General features: G+C 38.5%; 1 protein-coding gene across 1 annotated transcript in view; it reads left to right on the plus strand.

The window, feature by feature from the left end:
- The window catches only part of lama2 (laminin, alpha 2), an 820,770-nt gene that overhangs the window by 656,331 nt on the left and 138,329 nt on the right, over positions 1-26,110 (plus strand). The window contains 3 exon segments of the mRNA XM_051924216.1: positions 21,993-22,155; positions 23,959-24,169; positions 24,545-24,661. Coding sequence (XP_051780176.1) covers positions 21,993-22,155; positions 23,959-24,169; positions 24,545-24,661 — 491 coding nt within the window.

Here is a 26,110-nt window from a genome sequence, read left to right on the forward strand (position 1 = left end):
ACTGTTATATTTCCATTTTGCGTATTTAATAATTTAGTCTTATCTTAATTGCTATGTATAATGCATAATGTAACCATTTTAGGTCTACTTAATTCAATTTAAAGTTGTTTAGTTTACAGGCTCATCTAGGATCATTGGGAGCAAATTCAACTAGACCTTGTGTGGATGGAACACCAGTCAATATCAAAGTTCACTTATGCACAACACCACTAGCAAAATACTGTTTGCTTTACAGAAAATGTGTGTTTAAAATATAGTGTAACATTGTACGCTTTTAATATATATTTCTTCCTAGCCAAAGTTAACGAAACACTGCCTGTACTCATCTTGTTATTTGCATTCCATCTTTAATAATTCTGTCATTATTGAAGTCACTGATGTAATAACAAGAAAAGCTGACAACAAATCAGTTGTAATCACTGGTCGCTATGAAATGCTAAACACAATTTCAAATTTATTTTCAGAGAAAAGCAAACCATTTCATGTTCTTTTCCATTGTAAATTGCAATCTCATCAAAATAATTTTCATAATATGTGCTTTTCCATCTTCAAAGTGATCACAGAGCACTTTACCAAAACAACTGCTGAAGAATTGCTTATTATAAATCTCAATTTTAACTCTTCATTCAAAGAGTACAAAGAGATTTTTTCGATTGCTTTATTCTTAAAATGTAGTTTGGTGACTAGGTTGGACTGAGGACCTTGCCTTTGGCCACATATCTATCTATCTATATGATAAATGCAGGAAATTCAGGGCTATGAAGAAACTGCCTTCCACTGTTCATCTCCAATGAATTTCAAGTATTCTGGCCCTTCCTCTTAATCATACTATCATTGGGACCATCATCTTTTTACCTTTCTCATAGGTTCCATCTCCAGTTTAGCAGATCTTGATTTATTGTTGTGGCTGATATGATGGCTCATATCTACACTTCCCTTAGCAAAATTATTCTTTTTATCCTTAATTATGGGCAGCACCAGAATAGCTATACCACTAGATATCCCTGCCAGCACATTGCTCAATGACCTCAAGTTTAAGAGCTGTTGTAGGAGGCTTTACTTGCCTCTTAATGTTTCACATGTCACTGTCAAACTGGCAGATGTTTTCTAAATTGCCTGTGTCACTGGTGTGTACTTTGTCCCCAATGTACTGCTATGGTTTTGTTCCCTAGACAACCACTGAAATCATCTTGCCATGGGTCACGTCTGCTTCAGTATACCCTGTAACTGCAAATACCATTCTTGTAATATGCTTACTGCTTTTTCCTGCTGTATTGCCATTTAACATCAAATCTTCTGTACAGGCAACAACAACAACATTTATTTCTATAGCACATTTTCGTACAAAGAATGTAGCTCAAAGTGTTTTTACAAGATGTCAAAGAAAGAGTAACAAGCAAAGAAAAAACAAATTAAATGTAGATTAAAAAAGTGAAAAAATAAAATACAAAAAATAAATAGTGCGCGCTTACATGAGATAGATACAGTATACAGCATAATTAATAGAGAAGTAGAGTCCTTAAATATAGAATTGTTTTTTAAGTCTCTAATTGCAAGTCCAATGATAAGGTCAGGTGGTCAGGGTGGACAGAAAACAAAATCCAGTTTTGCTGGAAAAAAAATAAAATCTTCTGGGTTCCAAGGCCAAAAAAAGGCCACCCAGAACCCACTGGGCATTCTCCTAAACATAAATGTTCTGAAGTACTTCCTTTATTGTTTGTTTAGTTCTTTTTATGTTTGGCTCTTTGATGAAAACACAGGTTGGTTTTAGAAGATCTAAGGTTACAGATTGGTGTGTAGGGGACAGGCACTCTAAAATATACAAAGCAGCAAAATTATTTAAGGCTTTATTTGCCATTAGTAGTGTTTTAGTCAATTCTAGAAGAAATGTGCTCAGATTTTCTTTCTTTGGCTAATATTCTTGCTGATGCATTCTGGACTAACCGCAACTGATTGCTGTTTTTCTTAGGTAGACCACTTAGGGAGTGCATTATAGTAATCTAGCAGAGTAAAAACTAAAGTGTAATTTCTCAGCAGCTTGCAGTGTCATCACAGGTCTAAATTTTGAAATTGTTTTTAAATGGAAAAGTAGTTTTAGTAATATGGTTAATATCCGATTTAAAGTTTAGTTCAGAATCCATGATTATACCAACGTTCTTTATTCTGCCTTGACTTGTATTTCTAATATCCTTATTTTTTCCATTTTACTAATGACTAAGATTTCAGTTTTTTCCTTATTTAGCTTGAGGAAATTACTACTCATCCATTCAGAAATACAAGACAGATAATGAGTCGGAGAGCCTAGATCATCACGGTCATCAGGTGCTAAACATAGGTTAAGCTGCATGTCATCTGCATAGCTGTGGTAGTTCACCTTGTGTTTTGAGATACACTCCTTGTTGCTCTCTCAGGTCCTCAAGCAGTAATCTCCTTACTGTCCCACACACGAGACTCTCCACCCTGGGAGGCAGGTCCTTCAGTGTTACGGCCCCTCAACTCTGAACCGCTCTTCCTCAGTCTCGCCAAGATTGCTCCTTTTTCTCCACCTTTAAACTCAAAACTTTCCTCTTTAACGAATTTTTGTCTTCTGTGTGATTATTGTTTCCTCTGTATAGAAAGCGACCTTGGGTTTGTGAAAGGCGCTCTATAAATTCAACTTATTATTATTATTATTATTATTATTAATGAGAGCATATAGATTGAAAATAACAGAGGACCCAGAATAGATCCTTTTGGTACACCATATACAATATCATGAATCTCTGAACTACAATCATTACAATTGACAAAGAATTTCCTACCTGTTAAATAAGACTGAAACCAGTTGAAGACACTGGCTGAGAGGCGCATCCTTTGACTAAGGTGATTTGTTAGAATACTGTGGTCTGTGGTGTCAAATGATGCACTCAGGTCTAGTAGAACAAGAACAGATATGTGGCCTCTGTCCACACTTACCCTCACGTCATTTATTACTTAATTGTTCTAAAATCTCACTGAAAATGATCAAGAAAAGAATGTTTATTTAAATAATCATTTCATTGATGGAAAAACTGCCTTTTCTAGAATTTTACTTAAAAAAGGCAGGTTAGAAATAGGTCTAACGTTGTCAAGAATAGAGGAGTTATGAAGAGTTCACTGTGTCAAGTACACTATTAATTAGCACATAATAGACTTCTTTAAAAAATTCTGTTAGGACTTGGTGAAGGACACAAGTGGAAGGTTTTAGCTGAGAAATTATTCCACGGAGTTCATGGAAACCTATTTTAGTGAAGGAATTTAATTCTTTAAAAAGAGCATGCTGAAGTTCAACAGGATTTGTATTGGATGGAAATATTATATTACTTGTACTTTATATTATATTTGTCTTCTACTTTATGTTTTACTTCTGCTTTACTTCTAGGTGTATGTTACATGTGTTTATCTCCTTGCATGTAAAATTAGATACAAAATGCAATTGGGCAATAAGTCATTTTTTACAATAGTATTTTTTTTTCCAGAAATTACCCTCTGATTGTTTTCATTGTACTTTCTGGTATTGATTTTCTGAGATAAATGAAGTGCCAATGGGCTGCAGTAAGCATTCTGTGAAAAAAAAGAAAGCCCTGGGCTTTCTGCGTTTACTATTTTATTCTACTTCAAGTAGAAGGTAAAACATCAGAAAAGTTAATGAACATTAAAAGTCAATGTTATTATAAAACAAAAAAATTAAAATGATTTAGATACCAATAATTTCCCATGTTATTCATCAAAGGCATGATTTATATTTTAAATAAAACAGAAAGAACTCTACCCATAGTGGTGCATCATATCAATAAGATTTCAGCACACTCTTTCTCTCAGTTGTGGGCAAAAATGTTGGTAACATGTTTATCAAGAGATTATTTTGATTGATCTTATGACAGCATTTTCAATGATTGTCTCACTTGATTCTGGAACATTGTACCCTTATATTAGCTGAACCCACTTAGCTTACTCCAGGGTTGTAGAGAGTGGGAGTTTATCCTGTGCAGGGAACAACCATTAACAGGGTACTAGTTTTCACATGGCACAGTCCTTGTCACACCCTTACGCAATCATGCCTGGCCAATTTAGATCAATTAATTCCACTGAGACATGCTGTGTTGTTGTGTATGGACATCTCTAAGGCTCGCATCGCATCCCGCCATTGGGCTTAAAACAATTGTGAGGATTTTAACTAATAAGACTAGAAATGCAAGCAATGACTGATTGCACAATACCCTCACAACTTTTTATCATGGCTCCAAATCTTACATTGCACCTCAGAAGTACCTTTATATTATCTCATTTTGGCATACTTTTGCATACGGCGGAGTGGTGGCTCTGAGGCTAGGGATGAATCCCATCCATCCATCCATCCATCCATCCTCTTCCGCTTATCCGAGGTCGGGTTGTGGGGGCAGCAGCTTGAGCAGGGATACCCAGACTTCCCTCTCCCTGGCCACTTCTTCTAGCTCTTCCGGGAGAATCCCGAGGCGTTCCCAGGCCAGCCGAGAGACATAGTCCCTCCAGCGTGTCCAGGGTCTTCGTCAGGGCCTCCTCCCGGTTGGACGTGCCCGGAACACCTCACCAGGGAGGCATCCAGGAGGCATCCTGATCAGATGCCCGAGCCACCTCATCTGACTCCTCTTGATGCGGAGGAGCAATGGCTCTGCTCTGAGCTCCTCCCGGATGACTGAGCTTCTCACCCTATCTTTAAGGGAGAGCCCAGACACCCTGCGGAGGAAACTCATTTCAGCCGCATGTATTCGCGATCTCGTTCTTTCGGTCACTACCCATAGCTCATGACCATAGGTGAGGGTAGGAACATAGATCGACTGGTAAATTGAGAGCTTTGCCTTACGGCTCAGCTCCTTTTTCACCACGACAGACCGATGCAGAGCCCGCATCACTGCGGACGCTGCACCGATCCGCCTGTCGATCTCACGCTCCATTCTTCCCTCACTCGTGAACAAGACCCCGAGATACTTGAACTCCTCCACTTGAGGCAGGATCTCGCTCCCAACCCTGAGAGGGCACTCCACCCTTTTCCGGCTTAGGACCATGGTCTCGGATTTGGAGGTGCTGATTCCCATCCCAGCCGCTTCACACAGTTGCGAACCGATCCAGAGAGAGCTGAAGATCATGGCCTGATGAAGCAAACAGGACAACATCATCTGCAAAAAGCAGTAACCCAATCCTGAGTCCACCAAACCAGACCCCCCTCAACACCATGGCTGCACCTAGAAATTCTGTCCATAAAAGTTATGAACAGAATCGGTGACAAACTGCAGCCCTGGCGGAGTCCAACTCTCACTGGAAACGGGTTCGACTTACTGCCGGCAATGCAGACCAAGCTCAGACACTGGTTGTACAGGGACCGAACAGCCCTTATCAGGGGGTCCGGTACCCCATACTCCTGGAGCACCACCCACAGGATTCCCAGAGGGACACGGTCGAACACCTTTTCCAAGTCCACAAAACACATGTAGACTGGTTGGGCGAACTCCCATGCACCCTCCAGGACTCTGCTAAGAGTGTAGAGCTGGTACACTGTTCCGCGACCAGGACGAAAACCACACTGTTCCACTGTTACGGGTTCGAATCCCGTAAATGCCAATAGGACTCTGCACTGTTGGGCCCTTGAGCAAGGCCCTTAACCTGCAATTGCTGAGTGCTTTGAGTAGTGAGAAAAGCGCTATATAAATGCAAAGAATTATACTTGGAGTAAGCTGCAATCTCTGCCTTTCATGTTCTTTTACAACTCTGTTGTGGTATGAAATGCACAAAGCAGCCTACAGACATTTGTGTTGGCTCTACATCTGACGAGCCTCTATCTCCCATTTGTAGAGTTCATTACTCTCAATTTTCTTCTTCCCTTGCAGCTACCAATGTTCCTCACTGTTTGTAGGCATTACATACATTATACAAAGGTAAGTCAATAAGTTATCCTCACTTTTGCGAAACGTTTTTCTGGGTTTTCTGTACAGCTTTCTCCAAGCACGTGTGGAAAAATGGTGAGCCTGTGATCACACTAGTAAAGTTTTGATTTTGATCAGTTGCTGCTCTTTTTTGGTGCAAATGTAGAGTGGAGCAACCATGTTTACTCCTATTAAACAATAACAGAAACTGAATGATCAAAGGTCAAAGTTTTTCCACAGTGTCTACAAACATAACATGTTTTCGCAAGAGCGTGGGGAACACTGTACAGTCAACCCAAAAAATATATCACAAAAGTAAGGATAATTATTGACTTACACTCACACTTCCAGCTGAGCAGTCATTGCCTGGTAACTCACATAGACACAAGAGCCCTACGCTATGACTAATAACTTACTGTGATGAAAACAAACCAGTTCTGATTTTGATGTAGCAAGAGTTACATAAGGTGTCACACTACACAGCTGATGATAAAGGGCATGCTGAAACTGTTTACAACTTGCTGTGATTTCCTTAAGATTATGACATGAAGGCTACAACTGCAAATCATTAAAAAATTCATATAATGTGGCTTTAGAAAGGAAAAAACAGACATGGGGAAGACAAGCAGAGAGTGTCTGAGCTGGCATTCTAATTGAGTCCACCAAGAGTAGTAAGTCAGGTCCCATATTGCCCAATTATAGAACAATGTATGCATGCTAATCTAATTTTCAATGAAACACATAATGGCAGTTAATAAATAATTATGTTTAAGATGTTATTCTTATTATGGATAGTATCAGATTTATATGTTAATTTTCCTTTCTAATTTTTCAGGGCTAATATGGTGTGAATAAAAAGCTCATCAATTGTAAATAACTCATTACATTCCAATTAAATTTGAATTGAGTGTGTTACATGGAAATATTTCCAGCTCAGATATTTGTTTGATTTTGGCTTTGATTTTGAAAATGGACAATTTCATTTTGATTTAACAAAATTAATTTGTGAAACTAAGTTAAAAAGACTATGAATCCACTTTAAAGAGATATTGGCAGTAATACAAAAATAAGCACCATATTGTGGCTTTAGTTTTCCTCTGTGTTTGCTGCTTTGAATTTTATAATTTTCATGGTGTTGTGAGCGATTGCAATATCAGTGCATCAATTTTCCTTTCCTTCATTGCCAAAAGAAAAAAAAAGCAAATGAAAGATTAGTAGAATGATACAGTTGTGTTTTTGTTGATATATTGCCAGTATGTTTTAGTGCTGGTTGAACACTAATTTGATCCTCTTCAATTCAGGATGGCATGCAGAAGAAAAACAGGCTTTTATCTGTTGTACAAATAGGACTGAACATTTAGGGGTGCTTTCTTTATTTCGTTGTATTTTTTTCTATTACAAAGATACTGTATGTTATACAAAAATGGCCTGTCATACAACTGAAAATCTGAATAATTCATGGCATGTAGTACCGTAATGCAGCAAAAAACAAGCACATGTATGGAGGAGTAATTGAGACTTATTTTTCTGCAAGAAGACAAAAAACATATTTTAAGATTGGGTTGGGAATGGCATTATAAACAGATGAAAATCTCTGTTAAAATGTTAAAGACTTATAGTGCACACTCAACAACTAGTAATTTGCTTCCTGCTGAGTTTTAAAGCCGACAAGCAGAGGCAGCGGGTACCGAATGTCAGGACAGAATAGTGCTTTTTTTATTCTTTTTCCTACAGATTGAATTTTTCTCAGATGGAGCCACATTCAAAGTACTTGTCACATAATGGCAATAATTATACTGTGTTTGGCTTGTATGAGAATGCACCAAGTATTTCTCACTCAGATAACCTCAACGACCCTGAAACCTCTATGAAACATGTGCACACTGTAATTATTAATCAATTACATGTTGATACCTCTTACCATTTTATTGGCCTTTCTAAAGTTAATATTTCAGAAGCACAGGTAGCAGAAGTGGCACTGTTAAGTCCAGGAGGACAAGTCACATGTAAAGAGATAGATAGATAGATAGATAGATAGATAGATAGATAGATAGATAGATAGATAGATAGATAGATAGATAGATAGATAGATAGATAGATAGATAGATAGATAGATAGATAGATAGATAGATAGATAGATAGGCTGACTGACTGACTGACATACAGTACATTGAACAAGTCTACTGCAAAGAAAAGGCACCCTAGCAGTCAGGAGTCACTTAAGAAGATGAAATTCTCCATTGGCTCAATTAACTAAGATCCATCTAAGCGTACAGAACCTTGTTGTATATAGATTAATTGATCATGAAAGTAATCAAATCTTTAAATATGTGTCCATTCTATTAGATTAATAATAAAATCTGGACTTCTTTTTCTAATTTCAATTGTTATTGCAAGCCTACATGTTTAAGAAGACACTTTTAAAGACAAATATATCAGTTGAAGCTCAAACATATATCTTTCTTGCACAAGACATGGACATAAACATGAACAAAATTGCTCTAATGAAGATGTAATTACCTTAAAATTATTAATTAAACTCACTGTCATATGATACTAAAGTACTCAAGAATGAACAGGTTAATGCGTATAGAGGTCCCATTAAAATCCATATATTCATCCCATTCAAATCCCTCATGTAGTCATTATTTTGTGTGTATAGTTTACATGTTCTCCTCATAACTGCATGGGTTTTGCTCAGGCTATTCCAGTTTCTGTCCCACATCTCCAAAGACATTCAAGTTAGGTTTCTTGGGATCTGTAATGGGGACCTTGTCCAGAGTCCATTGCTGCGTTGCACGCATGCCAAGATCGTTTTTTCAGGACCACAAAGTGGAGTTATTAAATATGGCCACTCCCTGGCTGGTGGTAAGTTTTGTATCTTCAGTATAAAAATAATTTAAAAAAATCTCATCCAATGGCATGTAACAGTTCTTGACCCAGACTTATCAAGATCAGTTGTCATAGCAGTAGGTACATAAATCTTAAACAGAATGAAATGAATCAATAGTTGCAATTCTAGCTTGCAGTCTTGTGTTAATTGCATTAAGTGTGCCATTATACTTATCACACAAGATAACTGATAATACCTTTTGTATTTTTAAATTATACAAGTGGTTGTTCAGCTAGTAAGGGGATTACATGGTAAAAGAACAGATACTAGCCTGCCACAGGATGAAGGAGAGCCTATGAAGAAACCAACACTGGGGATGGGAAGGTTTCTCTATTGTTCAGTGCAGGAAAAGTGGGCCATCAGGGAACAGTCAGGGTATTCTGAAAAGCTTTGAGCTGATGGCAGTCACATGTGACAGCTATTGAACTTCATCCCAAAATGAAGGAGAAACAAAGAAGTGGAACAGAGAGATTCAGATAGCCCAGTAGTGCTTAAGCACACCAGCCCCTTTAAGAGTTAGAGAGGGTTAAGTGGTGTAGTTATTCTAAGCTCACCAGACTGCAGTCTTAGCAGTCAGCCTCTTTTGGCAATCCTCAGATGGATTTCAGATTCTACCCTGGCCAGAGCCTCTTCAAGTCGGTAGTCAGGAGGTCAGCTTGGAAAAAGCCTCCAAGTTGAAATGCTAGTGGGGAGAGCAAGAGAATTATCAATAGATGAACAGAGGCAGAATTTAGACGTGTTGAGATATTTGAGATGAGAATGGGCATGTAGCATTATTAGTACACTGTGGGTATAGAGAGTTTATTTTGGGCTTAGTTTGATATTTTGTACAATTTTCCTTTGTTTATTTTCCCCATTTGCTTTGTTCAAATTCCACTTTTTACAGAGAAAGTACTTTTGCAGTTTTTATCTGGGGGGACCTTCTGCTTTGGTAAAGTTCAGATTTTCTTGACTTTAAATATTTTGATTTTCTTTTTACCTGAATATTATCTCTGTTGATTGTGTTTTTTATATATTTCTTTTCAGTCTTTTCTCCTTTTAGTTTTTCATGGTCACTCTATTAATTATACCTTTAAGCTAAAGACTTACAAGATCAGGTTACCTCGTGTAAAGGAGCATACATTTTGATTCATGACATCCCGTTAAGATGTGACAAATTTAAATATGATCCATAAGTCATTTTTATTTAGATTAATTAAAATGATAGTTGAGGGAGCAGTACAAAAGCTACTAATCATTTAGAAGCTTTACACATGTGTAGGAAGAAGCGAGGGCATTGATAAATCACAACTGACCATTTTAATCATTTGCTAAAAGCACAGCATCAAGTTTCTAAGTTTGTCTCATTTCAGTTCAACATTGACACCTACTGTAATGCAGCACACCGGCACTTTTAGAATGAGAAAGGCTGTTTAGCAGTTTTAGTTTTAGTTTTAGTAATGTTCTTAACTAGTTAGCAGGAGTTTAAAATGAGCATCTCTACATTCTGTCAATTGCTGGCAGTACTTTTACAAATTCATAAACTCACAGCATAATGCAATTTTGAACTTAGGCATATTATTCCCTATTGCTAACGTTTTCTCAGTTAAATGTATAACATCAAGCAATAGGGAGAGGCACAGCTTAGTGTAGGACCTTTGGGCACAATGTAAAAAGTTTATCTGTGTGGGACAGGATAAGAAAGTAGTGTCTATGGAATGAAGACCACATAAACATAGTGGACAGAAGCACCCACTGATTACTTACTTTATAGTTCCTTATTTAAATAATGCAATCAATAAATAATGAAGTAAATCATATTTTTCAAATTTCTTTAAATTGGCCTGCACAGCATGCTGTTGTTGTTACTATTAGAACATAAGAAAAATGTTTGACAAGAATGCACCATTTAGCCAAACAGAGTTTACCAGTCCTATCCACCCTGATTCCCCCATGTTGCTGTTGCAACCTTCTCGCCATTTGTAAGTCATGTTTCCAGTGGATTTTTATAGCTAAACCCTAATTTCTATTATCATCCTTTGCAGCTCTGTGAGGCCCTGGTTGCCCACAGCTCTGGCATCTTCCTGTTTCCAAGACATCCATAGTCAGGTATTAATGATGGACTAGTGCAATGGGAACACAAACAAAAAACTTATGGAAAAAATGCATAATACTGTTTATTAAAATCCAGCAGTGTCCAATAAATAGTATGGTGCAAAATCTTCAATTAATAAATAATCCAAAACAACACAACTTTCTGTGGGCATTAAAATCAATCAATAAATCAATACGTCTGTAAATAGATATGTAAAACTCAAGACTAAAAACAGAGCTAAAATTGAGTTGCTTTTTCTTCTATACACTCCTGCAAGCCATAGTGCCTGTCTCTTTCCCACCTCCCCCGCTAAGGCTGGGTTCATATTTAACAAGATGCGATGCGTGAGCCTGTGGACGCTACTGCTACGCAACCATTGTATTGTTTATATTTGTACACATACTTTACGTATATATGGAAGATTCCACCAGGTGGCAGTGTGAGATATCATCACGGTGAGAACAGGTTCAGCTTCTCTGTGTTGCCTGAAACATCCATTAAATGACATCTTGCCACAATGTCTCTGAAAAGGATGGATGTTTAATGGTTAAATCCATCAATCCAGGGATGTGCCCATTCCAGCTAGCATTGGGCGTGAGGCAGAAACAATCCATGGACGGGCAACGGCTGAATACAAGCACATACATACACTAGCGTCATTTTTGCATCCCCAAACCTGCATATCTTTGGAAGGAAACTGGAGCACACTGTGGAAACCCACCAGGAAAACATGCAAACTCTAGGCAGGGAACACCAGCGACGTGACTCCTGTGAGGCAGCAGCGCTACTGCTCCACCACTGTGTCACCCCCACATGTGTAATTATTAACAGTATTCATTATTTAAATAAAGTTAACGACTTCTCTGTAAAATGTAATGTACATAGATTAATGCATTTCATCATGAAAGTGATATCAAGTATAAATCTAAGGATTCTAAATGTGCAGAGAGCTGGAATATAATAAATGTAATGTGGTCTGTGTGGTGATTGCTGCTGTCAGTTCAGGAGGAAGCCCCAGAAACATGTACCGATTAACAATTGGGTCGGTTTTAAAGTGACATTTGCAACAGTCTACTTTAATGATAAAGTGAATTACAAGGTTAAAGTGGACATTTCAAGATTAAAGCCGAAATTTCCACTTTAATCACAAAATAGACCTTTTCACCATGTCCTTAATTTTTTTCTCTATGGCTCAAATACGCTGCCATACATTCTGATGCTGTTGTGAAGGTGCAAAAAAAAAAAGACGGCACAAAAGATGGTATGTATGTATCGTCTCATTATGTTGGGGAATATACGATGCTTGAATATAAAAGCACCACGAATGCATTTGAATGTTGGCATTTTGCTTCACCACATTGAACCATTCATCGAACATTGAAGCACGCACATCGATCCTGTAGAATCCTCAAAGCGGCTTTGTGTCACATGTAGATAGTAAACACAGACTTTTACATCACATTCCAACTTGATTACACTACGCCCCCCAACTTTTTGCTGGTACTGCAATTTGTGCACATGTTGTGTTAATTTCTGAGGAAGTGCACGGAGGATACGTCTAATGAACACTGAGAACGTGTAGCAGCCATGATGCATGCATGTACACATTCTGAGCATGAAGTTTAAACCGGCCCTTAGGGGGAGCTAAGACTCCAGCGAGCACAGTCAACATTCAATCGACTTTCATCTCAGCCACCTCAGTCAGTACCCTCCACGACTCCCAGAGTCCAACTCCATCATCCCACCACCATCCCTCAACATCTGTGAGATGGTCTTCAAAGTCCTCAGCCGCTCCTCCTCCTTCAGTGCTCAACAGACATGACCCACCCCAGAGTGCCTTTCCTCTTGCTCACAGCAAGGCCTCCCGACCACCTAGCCTCTTGTCCACTGCAACAACTCACACTTTTTCTGTTTTTTCGTCTCTCCTGCTCAGACTCCTTTTATTCTTACGGATGCAGGTGCTTTGCTTAATGACCCGCAGAGTGTCAATGAGGAATGGCTGAGTTAATCAGCCAGTTTGCCTACTGCATACCCTGCAGCTACACAGCTTTCCAGTGATACACACTGTGGACGCTAGAGGCACTGTTGCCCTGTGAAACCCCACAGACAGACGTCCAGGACACACTTGTAAAAGCACCAAGAAGAATTCTTTAATAATTTCTTCAAATAAAGTGCACAAAGCACCACACACTCCACAATTCACAAATCAATAATACAATAAACACAATCCTCCACTCCTCCCAGCAGCTCCGTCACTCTACCACCCAACTCTGGCTCAGTTTGCTGGGTCTTCACCAGTCCTTTAAATAGTCCATGACCCGGAAGTGTCTCTTCTTACGGGTCAAACGCCACATCATCCTTCCTCAAGTGGCTTGGAAGTACTGCGGGCTTCCGTCCTTGTGACTCCAAAACTTCCAGGTTGTAGTAACCATAGGAGTCCCCAGGTTCTTTGTGAGCTCCCCCTTGTGGCACCCATGGCACCCAACAGGGCTGAGGAAACAAACTCCATGTCCCAGGATGCGCTGAGGGAATTCGGGGAACTGTTGCCATCCAAGAGATCTGCAACCTAGCGTCCCGGTGGAGGCAGTGCTCTGAAAAGGCTGCTCTTCTCCCTTCTTCCCGTTCTAGGATGTCCTGACCGTACTGAACCGCCGGTTGTCCTTCACAACACATATCCACCAAGCCCGAGCCACACTCTTTTTATAAAAAAAAAAATCACTCAGCACCAGAGACCCCTAACTTGCTGTACCACAAACCCTTGTGTCTGACCCTCTTGCTTTTTCTGTTCTTCTATAGTTGCACAAAATAACAAAAGCAATAAACCTGCAATCTGCTTTTGTCCTAATCTCTTTTGTCTTTGTGCTTTTCTACCACTTTCATTCTCCAGGTCTTTCCAGTTTCCTATTGATCCAGTTTTTCTACTCACCTCACAACTGTCTTTCATTCAAACAGTGTTGTCATCTGAGGGCACTGGATAGATATGCCTGCACCACGGTGTACCTCCATACTTATGTAGCTGCACTGTAATAAAACTTGATCTTTCATTTATAAATGTTTAAATATTGCAATGCTTCATTTTAGCCTGTTAAGTGATACAGTAATAATGGTTAAGCTAAACTTCACAATTTCCTCATACACAGATCTTAGGTCATTGACTTTGGAGGCTATGACATACACTGAACTAGGTTTACCATTATCATTTTATACTTTCTAGTTAATTCAGTTTCAAGTGTGGGCTGTTCTGTTAAGGTAAGAACCCTGCTTGTCTTGTCTTCTGTTGTTTCTCACCCGATGCCCCAGCAAACCTGTCTAAATAAAAACGGTGCATACTTAGTGAGTCATTATAAGTAGATGGATAGATAAAATACATTCTAAAGACGTGGCAATGTACTGAAAGCTGGAATTGTATATTATCAAATAAGAGTTATAGAAAGTGTTACTGGGAAGGGAGGCTGAATGATTTAGCTGAAAAGGCATTGTTGGTGCTTTCCCACACTTCCAACCTACATTCTGTCCAACCCATTTGTGTTGTTATATAAAAAAGCTTTACATTATCTCACTTCAACAACTGCATTATTTCAAACAGTACTAAAGGTACAATGGGGCTGCATAAGAGTTGTTTTATAATATTATCAAAACATGGCATTGTTAAACTTGCTTAATCAAATTTAGGTGAAACTTAATCCTAAGTTAAAGATTTTAAAAGAAAAAAAGCAAGTTTAGGATCAATGTTTCAGCTCTTAATGCTAATAATAATAATAATTCTTTGCATTTATATAGCGCTTTTCTCACTACTCAAAGCACTCAGCAATTGCAGGTTAAGGGTCTTGCTCAAGGGCCCAACAGAGTCCCTCTTTGGCATTTATGGGATTCAAACCGGCAACCTTCTGATTGGCAGTGCAGATCCCTAGCCTCAGAGCCACTACTCCACCTTATGTTTCAAGAAGTGCATGTCTGAAACAGGTGAGAGAGGTATAGAGAAGATTATATGTGACATTGAATGATTAGCTTTGAGTCCTGGGGAAAATGGTAAATTGAGTTTAAAAATAAGTTAACTTTCATCAGAGTATCGTTGAATTATTGTAGGTGAATAGATTGATTAGTGTTTGTAGTCAATACAAAACTTATTATTAAAAACAATAAATAACGACAGTGAAGAGGATTCAAAAATTAGTCTGTGTCACTTTGATTTTTTAGGCAGCAGAGTGAAGAGACTGGAATACTTTAAAAGGAATTTATTAAACATTTAAATAAACAAGCTGAATCACAGACGAACCATATGACAAGATTAAGCCTCTGATCTGAGGGGAATCATAGTGAGGTATCTTTTACCTTACCAAAATGTGATCTGATTATTTAATATTTTAACTGCAGTTATGTAACTAAACTAGAAAGAGTAAAAAAAATCCTTTATTGGTTCACTTATTTCCTCACTTTATTATTCTTATCCTGAGGCTTGCAAACTATTTACAATTGAATTGCAGAGTGGCCCTGAAAATCAAATTTTATGACGCTTTTATCCAGTTTGGCTGGATATGACAAATATTACACATGACATACTGTACATCACAATAGCCCCATAATCTGAAACTATGCTGAACCAATGAAGTACTTTGTGTAAGAACTACTGTAGGAAGGAGGGACAATGTGGAAATGCCTGGGTATGCAGTACTGCATAGTTTATCCTTTGTTTCTTTGAATGATGTGAAGAGGATTTATAAATGAGTTGATGTCTAGATGTAATTTTAGGGCATTTTATAACCTATAGTATCTAAATAATTGATACAGTGGAACTTCGGTTTGCAAGTAACTTGGTTTACGAGTGCTTTGCAAGACAAGCAAAAATTTTTAACAAATTTTGACTTGATAAACGAGCGAGGTCTTGCAGTACGAGTAGTATGTATACTCTTTGTCTGCTGAATGTCATGTGATCACAACTGAGCTGATGGTTCTTCTCTCTCTCGCTGCGGGATTGTGGGCAATCGTGTCCTATTCTTCGTCTGAGTCGGCGTGCCTCACTCATATTAAACATCCGTACGAGCGTATACTGTTTACTACAGCATTAGCATTGTGACTGTGTGTGCGCGCGCTTGTGTGTGTATGTGTGTGTGCTCGCTCGCGCGTTGTGTGTATGTGTGTGTGCGCTCGTATGTGTGTGTGTGCTTGCGCACGCGTGTGTGCTGTGACGTGCGAGTTCCCGTCATGCACACTAAAACACAAAGCTGAGTCTCAGTACTTTAGCAACACCAGCTTTATTCAGCTTGAAACAGACACAGCAGTCAGGCAGGGCCCTGCGCATTTATAATGTTCCTTGTTCCTTGTATCACCCATCGACGGCAGGCGCTTTTAGCATGTCCGCGATCTTTTCGGATTCGCTTTTACAGCGAACTGCTACAGCGCTGGGAGACTGCGATTGCTTTGGGACGCTCTTCCGCATGTCGTCCCATTGGGTGCAGTCCCACAAGAGTTTAGAAACTCACTCACACCAGCCATGATTCTTTTCAAAGGTAAAGTGCAGGTTAATTTGTTTTATGTATTTTTACTTTATATTTTGTATTAATCATTTTTATATGAATAGTTTTGGGTTGTAGAACAAATCATCTGAGTTTCCATTATTTCTTATGGGGAAATTCACTTTGATATACGAGTGCTTTGGACTACGAGCACATTTCCGGAACGAATTATGCTCGCAAACTGAGGTTCCACTGTATTTTCATCGACATCTTTAATGCCACACTAAGTGAATCAAAGCTCCTCACCTGCTTCAAAAACACAACTACAGTGTTACTCTTTGCATGAAAGAAAACTATCTTAATGAATACAGACCAGAAGAACTTGTCTCCCATTGTGGTGTGGTGTTTTGAGTAATCAGTGTTGGAACACATTAAACACCACCACCGTGAAAGTAAGAATTTCATTGAAATATGTAAACATTACATTGGATCTTGTGATCATGCAGGTCAGCAACATGCTCCCACTTCCATTTTTGAGAGCCTCTTGAACTCGACAACGTTGATAGTCATGACCAGGATGAGCTGAGCAGATGAGGACAAAACACACCAAGCAAGGGGATGGTGAAATGTGCAAGTGCTTTTTATTAAAAACTCAACAAAAGCAAGTGTTCAAAAAGTGCAGTTCTCAAAAGTTAATAAATAAATAATCCATAAAAGAAGTGAAAGTGGAGGTTAAAACAGTCCCAATCAATATCGTTTAAAATCAGAGGTTAAAACACAAGCAGGAAGCTTCTTTAAAAACACTAGCTTTGGTGCCCATTTAAAACCGACTCCTCCTGGTCTTATCTCTAAGCTGATCTAGCAGAACGAGGAGAAGTCTGCTAGCAGACACAGACAACCTTTTGTTCTGGCTCGTGTCCCTGTTGCCACATCCTCGGCGTCCCTGGGCAACCCCCGAGCCCTGTTCCACTCGTACCTCTACCAGTACGTCGGCTTCTCCAAGCATGAGCTCCCTGTCCTCCCACCTATGCCAGTCCATTGGCTGTTCCCAGCAAGAGCACATTCCTGAGCACAATGGTCATTCCTGCTACTTGATTGCTCTGCAGAAGTGACCATTTCAGCCCCCTCCTGAGCACTGGCCAGACACACTCCTTTCTGGGACTCCATACCCATCCGTCTGCTTCCTTTCTTAACACCGGCTTCCTCTCATACTCTTGCCTCTTTTCTTCTCACTTTAACCTCCTAGTTCGTTCTCCTTTTTTTTTTGATACTCTCCCTCTCACACTCAAGCTTCCCTTTTTAAATGCAGGGACAAGGCAGAGCTTCAGCAATCAGTAGTTTCCAGCGTCAATTAGGGTTGTGGGCGATCCTGCACCTGTGCACTAAATGCAGGGCTGTCTGCTCCCGCATTGCGCACGGGATCCGCTCTCGCCACACTACCATGCCCCCTCCTGAAGACTCGATTCTCGTGATTATTTATTTAAAATGCCAACCAGCTGCGGACCTCACTTTACCACAGATCTGAACACTAACCTGAAATTTTCTAAAATTAATTGGATAATACTTTTAACAGCTCAATCACGTTTCTTAAACTAACTGCAAGATGTTTTTCTGTTTAACCCATATAGATGGCAGAATACTTTGAACAAGAAATGTAATAAATAGCAATTTTACATCAGCAGGAATCCCAGTGTGTGATATAGTACAATGTCCAAGCACACCAAATATAGCTGTGCTGCTAGAAACGTGTTATAAAATCTTCCTGATGCAAAATGTACTCAACAAGGGGTTCTAGAGTGTGAAGAGAGCTGAGGAGAGACAATCTACATATTTTGGGTAGTTGGCACTAGAAGGTCATGAATTGCTTTGTAAAAAAGGCTTCTCTAACAGAATTTATAGGTAAAATAGTAAGACTGTGTTTAATGATTAGATTGTTAAGGTAGAGGCAAAGATAGGCAAGGATGAGAACTGTCAACAATATGACAAGGATATCTTTTGATCAAAAATTTTAGCACCCGGAGAGTAGCATTCTGGAAATTAGTTTAATCACTTTGGAGGCAATGGAACTCCGACAACCTGTAAGAGTGCCCTGGACAAAAATAGCTATAAACAAGAAATGTTTGTTAGACATTTTTTTTAGTTCTAGATATTACATGGAGAGAATTATGTTCAGAAATAGTAGGGCTGTGGAGCATACAGTGGATTCAGAAAGTACTGAGACCACTTCACTTTCTGCACACTTTATTGTGTTATGGATTTAATTTTAAATTGATACATTTACAATTTTTCTCATCATTCTACACTAAATAATCTATAATGATCAATTGAAAGCACGTTTTCAGAAAGGTTTGTAATTTAATTAAAATAAAAATCTGAAATCCCTCATTCCTGTAAGCATTCAACCCTATGTTATTACACTCCAAATTGTGGTCTGGTGGATTCTGTTTGCTGTATTTATCCTTGAGATGTGTCTAGAACTTAATTGGAGTCCACCTGTGACAAACTGAATTGATTGGACATACACAATTTAGAAAGTTACACAACTGTGTTCTGTATGTAAGGTCCCACAATTCACAGTGCATGTCAGGATGAAAACCAAGCCATGAAGTCCAAGGAACTCACTGTAGACTTCAGTGATAAAATTGTGGTGAGGCATAGATCAGCAAAAGGATTAAACCATTTCTGAAGTTTTTAGTTATCCCTGGAGAACAGTGGCCTCAATAACTGTGAAATGACAGAAGTTTGGAACTACCAGAACTCTTCCAAGAGCTGGCTGTCTGGCCAAACTAAGTAGCCAGGCAAGAAGGGCTTGGGTCAGGGAGGTGACTGAGAATCCAGTGTCACTGTAACTGAGCTTCAGAATTTCTCTGATGAGATTGAATAACCTATTAGAAGGATGACCATCTCAGTAGCACTACATCAATCAGGTGTTCATTGTAGAGTGGCTAGAAGAAAGACACTCTTGCGTAAAAGGTATATAACAGCCTGCTTGGACTCTCAGAGCATGAAGAAGAAGATTCTCTGGTCTAATGAGACAAAAACTGAACTCTTTGGCCAGAATTCCAAGCAATATGTTTTGCAAAGACATGGCACTACTCCTAACCTGCCTAGTGCCATTTTTACAAGAATGACAGTGGCAGTTTCATGCTATAGGGGTGCTTGTCAGTGGCAGGGACAGGGAAACTGGTCAGAAGTAAGGGAACGGTAAATTTGGTCAAGTACAAAAATGTCCTTGAATAAAACCTGTTCCAGAATGCACATGACCTCAGACTGGGATAATCGTCTTTTAGCATAGCAAAGCCCAAAGCACATAGTCTTGACAACGCTGGAGTGGCTTCAGGACATGTTTCTGACTGTCTGAGTTGTTCAGACAAAGCCGAGACTTAAATCCATAGAATATCTGTGGAGAGACCTGCTGATGCCAGTTTACAGATGCCTTCCATCCAGCCTAATGAAGTTTGAGAGGCTTTGCAAGGAAGATTGGGATAAACTCCCCAAATCCACGTGTGCAAAGCTTGTAGGCACTTACCCAAGAAGACTCAAAGCTATAAATGATGCTGAAGGGGCTTCTGCAAGGTACTGAATTAAGGGTCTTAATGCTTATATGAATGAGATATTTCAGTTTAATAGATTTGCAAACCTTTCTGAAAACATATTATCACTTTGTCATTATGGCTTACTGAATGTAGTTTGATGGGCAAAAATGACACATTTTTCCATTTAAAATTACATCTGCAACACAATAAAGTGTGCAAAAGTGAAGGGATCTGAATATTTTCTGACTCCAATGTAGAAATAATATTTCATCAAGATTTATGGGTTTTGGAAAGAAAGAGTTGGGATATTTGCTGAGTTCTTGGAGTTTTTGTTTATGGAGAGAAATGAGATTAATCTGTGCTTTAGTCAAGAACCACAGTAATTTGGGAAATGTTTTAATTAGCTCAAGTTTAGAAACATAAGCAAAGGGCTAAAGTGGTGTAAAGTATATCCTTGTGTATATCCAAATCATATTATGTGATGTCATCTACTTTTAAATTCTGCTCCGTACTTGTAATATTTTTATTTTGTATACTGCATTGAGGATTACTTGTGTTCTGTGTATTGTATTGTATTGTATTGACCCCCTTCTTTTTGATACCCACTGCACACCCAACCTACCTGGAAAGGGGTCGCTCTTTGAACTGCCTTTCCCAAAGTTTCTTCCATTTTTTTCCCTACTAGGGTTTTTTTGGGAATTTTTCCCTGTCTTCTTAGAGAGTCAAGGCTGGGGGCTGTCAAGAGACAGAGCCTGTTAAAGCCCATTGCGACACTTTGTGTGATTTTGGGCTATACAAAAATAAATGATATTGTATTGTATTGTGGTGAGACCCTGCTGTGAGGTGAGGCCTAGGCCAAACGAAGGGTCTGCTTAACTCATCATTATGGTCCCACCCTCCTTCTCTTGTCTTCACCCCCAAATCTCCTACTTTTTCCACACTGAATGGCCAAAGGTGATTAAAAACTCCTGGGCTCAATTGTGACCAAGTCCTAGAATAAATTTTGCAGTCAAAATTGACTTTTTTTATGCAGAAACATCAGGCTAGAACTATCTCTAGTGGCACCTAGTGACTATGCACTAACTCTTAAAGGCCTGGGTCTCTTAGGTAGCCTTTCTGGCATGTGTGGTTGGCACCGCTATCTCATGGATGCATCACGCTTTGTTTTAATGCCACTCCAAGCATTGTATGTCTGAAGTTAAAATATTGTCTTGGTGTCAACATGGGTTTTTTGCAGTATCCTTTAGTTTTCTTTCAAAACCCCTTTGGAGGCATATTGGGTCAAGTGACAATTCTCAGTTAACCATGTGTTGAGTGTGGGTGTGTGGATCAGTGGATCTTGCTGTGGGTCGCAACTCTCTTCCTGCCTTGTCGTTAATGCTGATGTGAATAAGTTCCATCCACCAGATACCTTGAACTAGTTTACATAGGTTCAAAAATGTTAATTTTATAATTCTTCACTAACAGGATCTGTATTATGACCCCACCGGCTAAACAGGAGAGTACAGTAGTTCTCCTTATCTTATCTGAACATTCACTGATAGTGACCCAGTGGTTACCAATTTTTCTGAGGAAGTTTTGCAGCTCTCGTTAGCTTCTATCCCTCTCTCTCTCTCTCTCTATCCCTCTCTCTCTCTCTATCCCTCTCTCTCTCTCTCTCTGCCTCTCTCTCTCTGTCTTCCTGTCTCTTTCTCTTCTTGACAGATGCTCAGGCACACCAGGTGCCTACTAAGTAATTTGCCCTCTGGCATTCTGGATGAATCTTTTCTGATTCTTTTTGGGGTCATCATTCTGTTTCTCTTGCAGTGGTTTTTCCATCCTTTGTGCTATGTATGACTTGGTCCATTGCCCTAGCAGTTCCTACCAATACACACTGGAATGCTGTCGCTTTCTCCCTTCCAATGTGAATTTTTCTCACCGTTTCTTTCTCTCTCTCCCTCTCATGCAGTTATGTCATGATATGTTCAAAGCTCTGAACCTTCCTGGCGATGTACTTGGTAACCTTTTTCCTAGCATACCATTAAACTGAACAATACTAAGACATGTTATAACTGGCATTTCTATAAAAAAAAACAACTCTCAATTTAAATGTTTTAATTAGTCAATTTTTCCTTGCAGCTTTGAAAGAGAAAAGTCAAAAATTAAATGAAACTCTTGGGATACAAGATGGGGCTCACGAAAAAAGCCTGCCAGAGATACGCAAGGATGTAGAAAAGATGCTAGCAGAATTAAGGAAGAGAAGACTAGACAAACATAAGCATGCCTCCGATGAAGAACTAGGGTGAGAGGTGTTTGGAAAATATTAATATTGTATAATCCTGTTACTAACATTGGCAACTGTTTTAACCAATCTGAACACATCTGCAGCAATTGGATGGTTTTATGAGTTAAAAAAATTCCTAGCTTTTATTTATGTTTTGGTGTCCAGCCCAATTTACAGTATATTGATCCTAAGATATTTTTTATTTTATTTTCTAAGAAACAAAGCATGAACAAAATAAAAGCATCATTGATTGCCTTTTTTGTTTTATTCAATTTGCTTTTTTCATTTCAAAAAGATTCAGCAACTAATACTGTAAAACTTTAAGTTGATGTCATTTCTTTTGTCTTTCTCACTCCTGATTCTTCACCCCTTTACTCTTCTTATGGCAATCAAAGCATAGGCAGCACCATCTAGTGGCACATTATGGTGCTTTTTTATTTTAAAACACTTGCCTGCTCAGATTTGGAATTAAGAGATAAAATTAAGAGCAAGCATCATTTAACCTTTTATTACATACACTAGTATGGACACAAGACATAGTTTATGTGTAACATAGATCAATTTCCAAAGAGTGGTAGCATTTTTTTTATTTTTTATTTGAGTTAAGAGGAATTTCAAGGAAAAAAGTCTGTTCTTCTCAGAATGAGTTATTTATTTGTTGTGTGTTTTTGTGTTTTCCTGTCTAAGATCACAGTGTTTTCTTCCAAGTCAAAGATTAAGAACACGATTCCCCTCAAAGCTTAATGAAAAGTAGTTTATATCCATATGTCAAACTGGAGCACTGGAAGCCTGCGAGCATCTGCTGGAGTTTGTAATTTTTGTGTGGAATCATCTTGAAGTGTTTAGGATAATATGCATGTGTGACACTTTATATGATATAGTCCAAATTTTTCTTTTTCTTTTTCATCGAGGTAGACAGGAATTATATGCAGTTCAATATCCTGTTGTGTGCCTCTTTTTGTTGTACATTTGGCAGATACCTTTCATGAGCTAGCATTCATCTGGTTTAACAATTAGTTTCCTGGCCATTCCTCCACACTGCATATCTAATTCTACTCTCACACAAGTTGACTTACATCCTATAGATTTCATTCTATAAGCCATTCCTTACACGTCATGAACTTACAGACAAGGCCATCTTTCTTTGACAATTTCCACAGAGACTTATGAAATGGTAAGATGGAAGGGGCATCTCTTTTCAGTCTAGATCAGTGTTTATTAAACTGTGGGTTTCATTATCTCTGAACTTGGGTTGTGCAGATTCATGAATCACCATGGTACTGAACAGGAAAGAGAGGCAAATAGTTTGCAAAGCCATCTGTTTTAAAATCCCCTGCATGCCTGTTTGATGAAAATTGACACTGGTGTCTGCCCAGTATTTCTGAAATACATGTTTATTCTCCCGTACATTTTCTCCCTTTAGCTACTTGCTTATCCGGTTCTTTTTCATTCATAGACAGGGGGCAATGCACAGATTCATTCATACCGGGCCTGTTTTGAGTTGCTAGTTCACCCATCATGCAACATCTTTGGAATGTGACATGAAAAAAAAAAAAGAAAAACACAGTGAAAGTGAGAAGGTGCAAATTCCACACAGGCAGTACCGCAGATCTGAGCCCTGAACTTTGACTGACAATAATCATGCATTGAATGAGTATGTTAGAATGCAGATGAGTGGGTACAGCTAAGCATTGTTCTTAATATTTAAATTGCAGTTTTATTTTCTGCTTAAACTGACAAGCTGCATTGCTAGCTTTGTAGAAAAAAGTACATTGCTTTTTGTAAAAACTAAGTCAAGCTTCTACCTTTATCCACTTTCAGTTTGGCAGATGCACTTCTTCGCAAAGTTAAGAGGCTCTTTGGTGGTCCCCATCAAACAACTGAGAACCTAAAGAAGGAAGTCGAAAGTAAAATGACAGATTACCAGAATAAGCTGGACGACATTGAAAATCTTCTAAGGGAGGCCCAGGGAAAAATCAGTCACACTAACCAGTTGTCTGCCGTCAACCAAAGAAACATGACAGCCTTGGAGGCACGTAAAATGGCAGAGTAGTACAATGTGATTTTCTGATCGCGAGCCTCTAAAGGGGTATTAGATGCTCAGACTAAGGGTTTGTAAAATAGCTCTGCTGAGAGTAATCAAAAAAATCCTTTCCAATATAGTTTTATTTTGTGTAGACATTATTAATGTTTCTCTTGTAGACTTTTCACTGTAATTGGGTTTTCTATATACTATCTGTAAGTCATAACCAAGCAGCATTTAATGCAATATATTTTATTATTTAATATAATTATGTAACTTTGATTTAATATAATTGACATTCATTTTTTAAGAGCTCGTTTAATCAGTGACAAGAATACATTCAAAAGCTAGATGATGTAAATCTTATTTCTATTTTATGCCCAGGAAAAAAGGCAGGCTGTCAATGATGGCAAGAAGGGCATAGAAGACGTACTTGCTGAAGGAGAGAATATTCTTGGGGAAGCAAGTCAACTTTTGGATGGCATAAATTCAGAAATTGAAGTAAGACATCTCATTATCATACATCTCTAATTCTCCAACGGAGGTATACTGGAGACAAGGCTGATTTTTTTCCTTCTCTTTTGTAGTTATTATTTCTGAAGCAACTCAAAGGTTGACACCTCAGAATTAACTTTTCTTTCCATTTGTAGGTTTTTCTTTTCTTTCTCTCACTTTTATGCCAACCACTGACATAGCACCTTCATTTTTGTCATTCTTGTGATCAAAACGACCCAGCAGCATAACAGGAAACAAGCTGTAAACTCGTTGGCCTTGGTCCGTGCTCTTTAATCTATATTGCAGGCCAGCAACCTCTTCAGGGGCCAAAAACAACAGTTTGATTGGAAGTGATATCTTTAGATTTTGTTCATACATTACCTGACTGTCCTTCCCTGTGGTAAATCACAGTTGTCAGTTTAATTGATCTGGTTCTGTTCAAGACGGAAAATCTGATTATCTGCCAGCCACTGTTGCAATTGGATTTTTTCCTTTTGAGTGACATGTGACTGGGGCTGCTTTGATATTTCTTTCCATTGTTCATAATGTGCCAGTTCCTAACAATCATACACAAGCAGAATTATCTTTGTACTTTAAAAAGAAAAAGCCTGTACTGCATATATTTAAGAAATTCCAGTTAATTCGTTGGCTGGTTAAGGTACAAGCTTGAAAAAGTAGATACTAAAGACAGAAAATGTGAATGTATCTGAACTTAGGTTCTTTTTGGTAAGGAGAAACTTTTACTCAGATGTGAGTATGACAAAAATGGTGAAAAGGTTTAAATCATTTTTCCAATTTGTTTCATAATAATCACATTTTAGGCAATGTAATTACAGCATTTTGTATATCTATTTTTCAGTTGTGTCATTCAAGAATACTAAAAGTGCAGTCTGATAACCAGGATTTGTCTTACATGTATAAAGATATCCTTTTTAACCACATAAAAAAATGGTTAGACAGAATTTGAATCACTATATTATAAACAAGGAAATATAAGCCCCTCATGGTAGTACATATTACTTTGAACAAAGACTTAAGAAATCTACTGTTTGTTTACACAGGAAAAAAAAGTCACAAAGCAATTAACAGTGCCATTCACATCACTTTCATTTCAAGTGAAATCATGTTCTATTCTGACATCCTATTCACACTTTATTTAAGAATTTTACGGTTTGAGTGCTTTCACTGTTACTCAGTTAAAAACTACACTGTCACGGCACTATATTTTGAAAGAAAGCAGAAGTCAAGTAGCACATAAACAATAATTTGTTAAATCACTTGTGGATTTTATGTTTACACAAGTAAAAAGGCATTTTTCTGCTTCACTCCGCGCTGTCCGTGCAACGCAGCCACAGAGAGCTTAAACAACTCAGCACATCCACATAAAAACAACAAGGGGTGAGCTTTCTGGAAGGCTTTTACTGGATGTACCTCATTGTAAACTGAAATATATAC

This window comes from Erpetoichthys calabaricus, chromosome 3 (genome assembly GCF_900747795.2).
Source record: "Erpetoichthys calabaricus chromosome 3, fErpCal1.3, whole genome shotgun sequence".
NCBI classification, from domain to species: domain Eukaryota; kingdom Metazoa; phylum Chordata; class Cladistia; order Polypteriformes; family Polypteridae; genus Erpetoichthys; species Erpetoichthys calabaricus.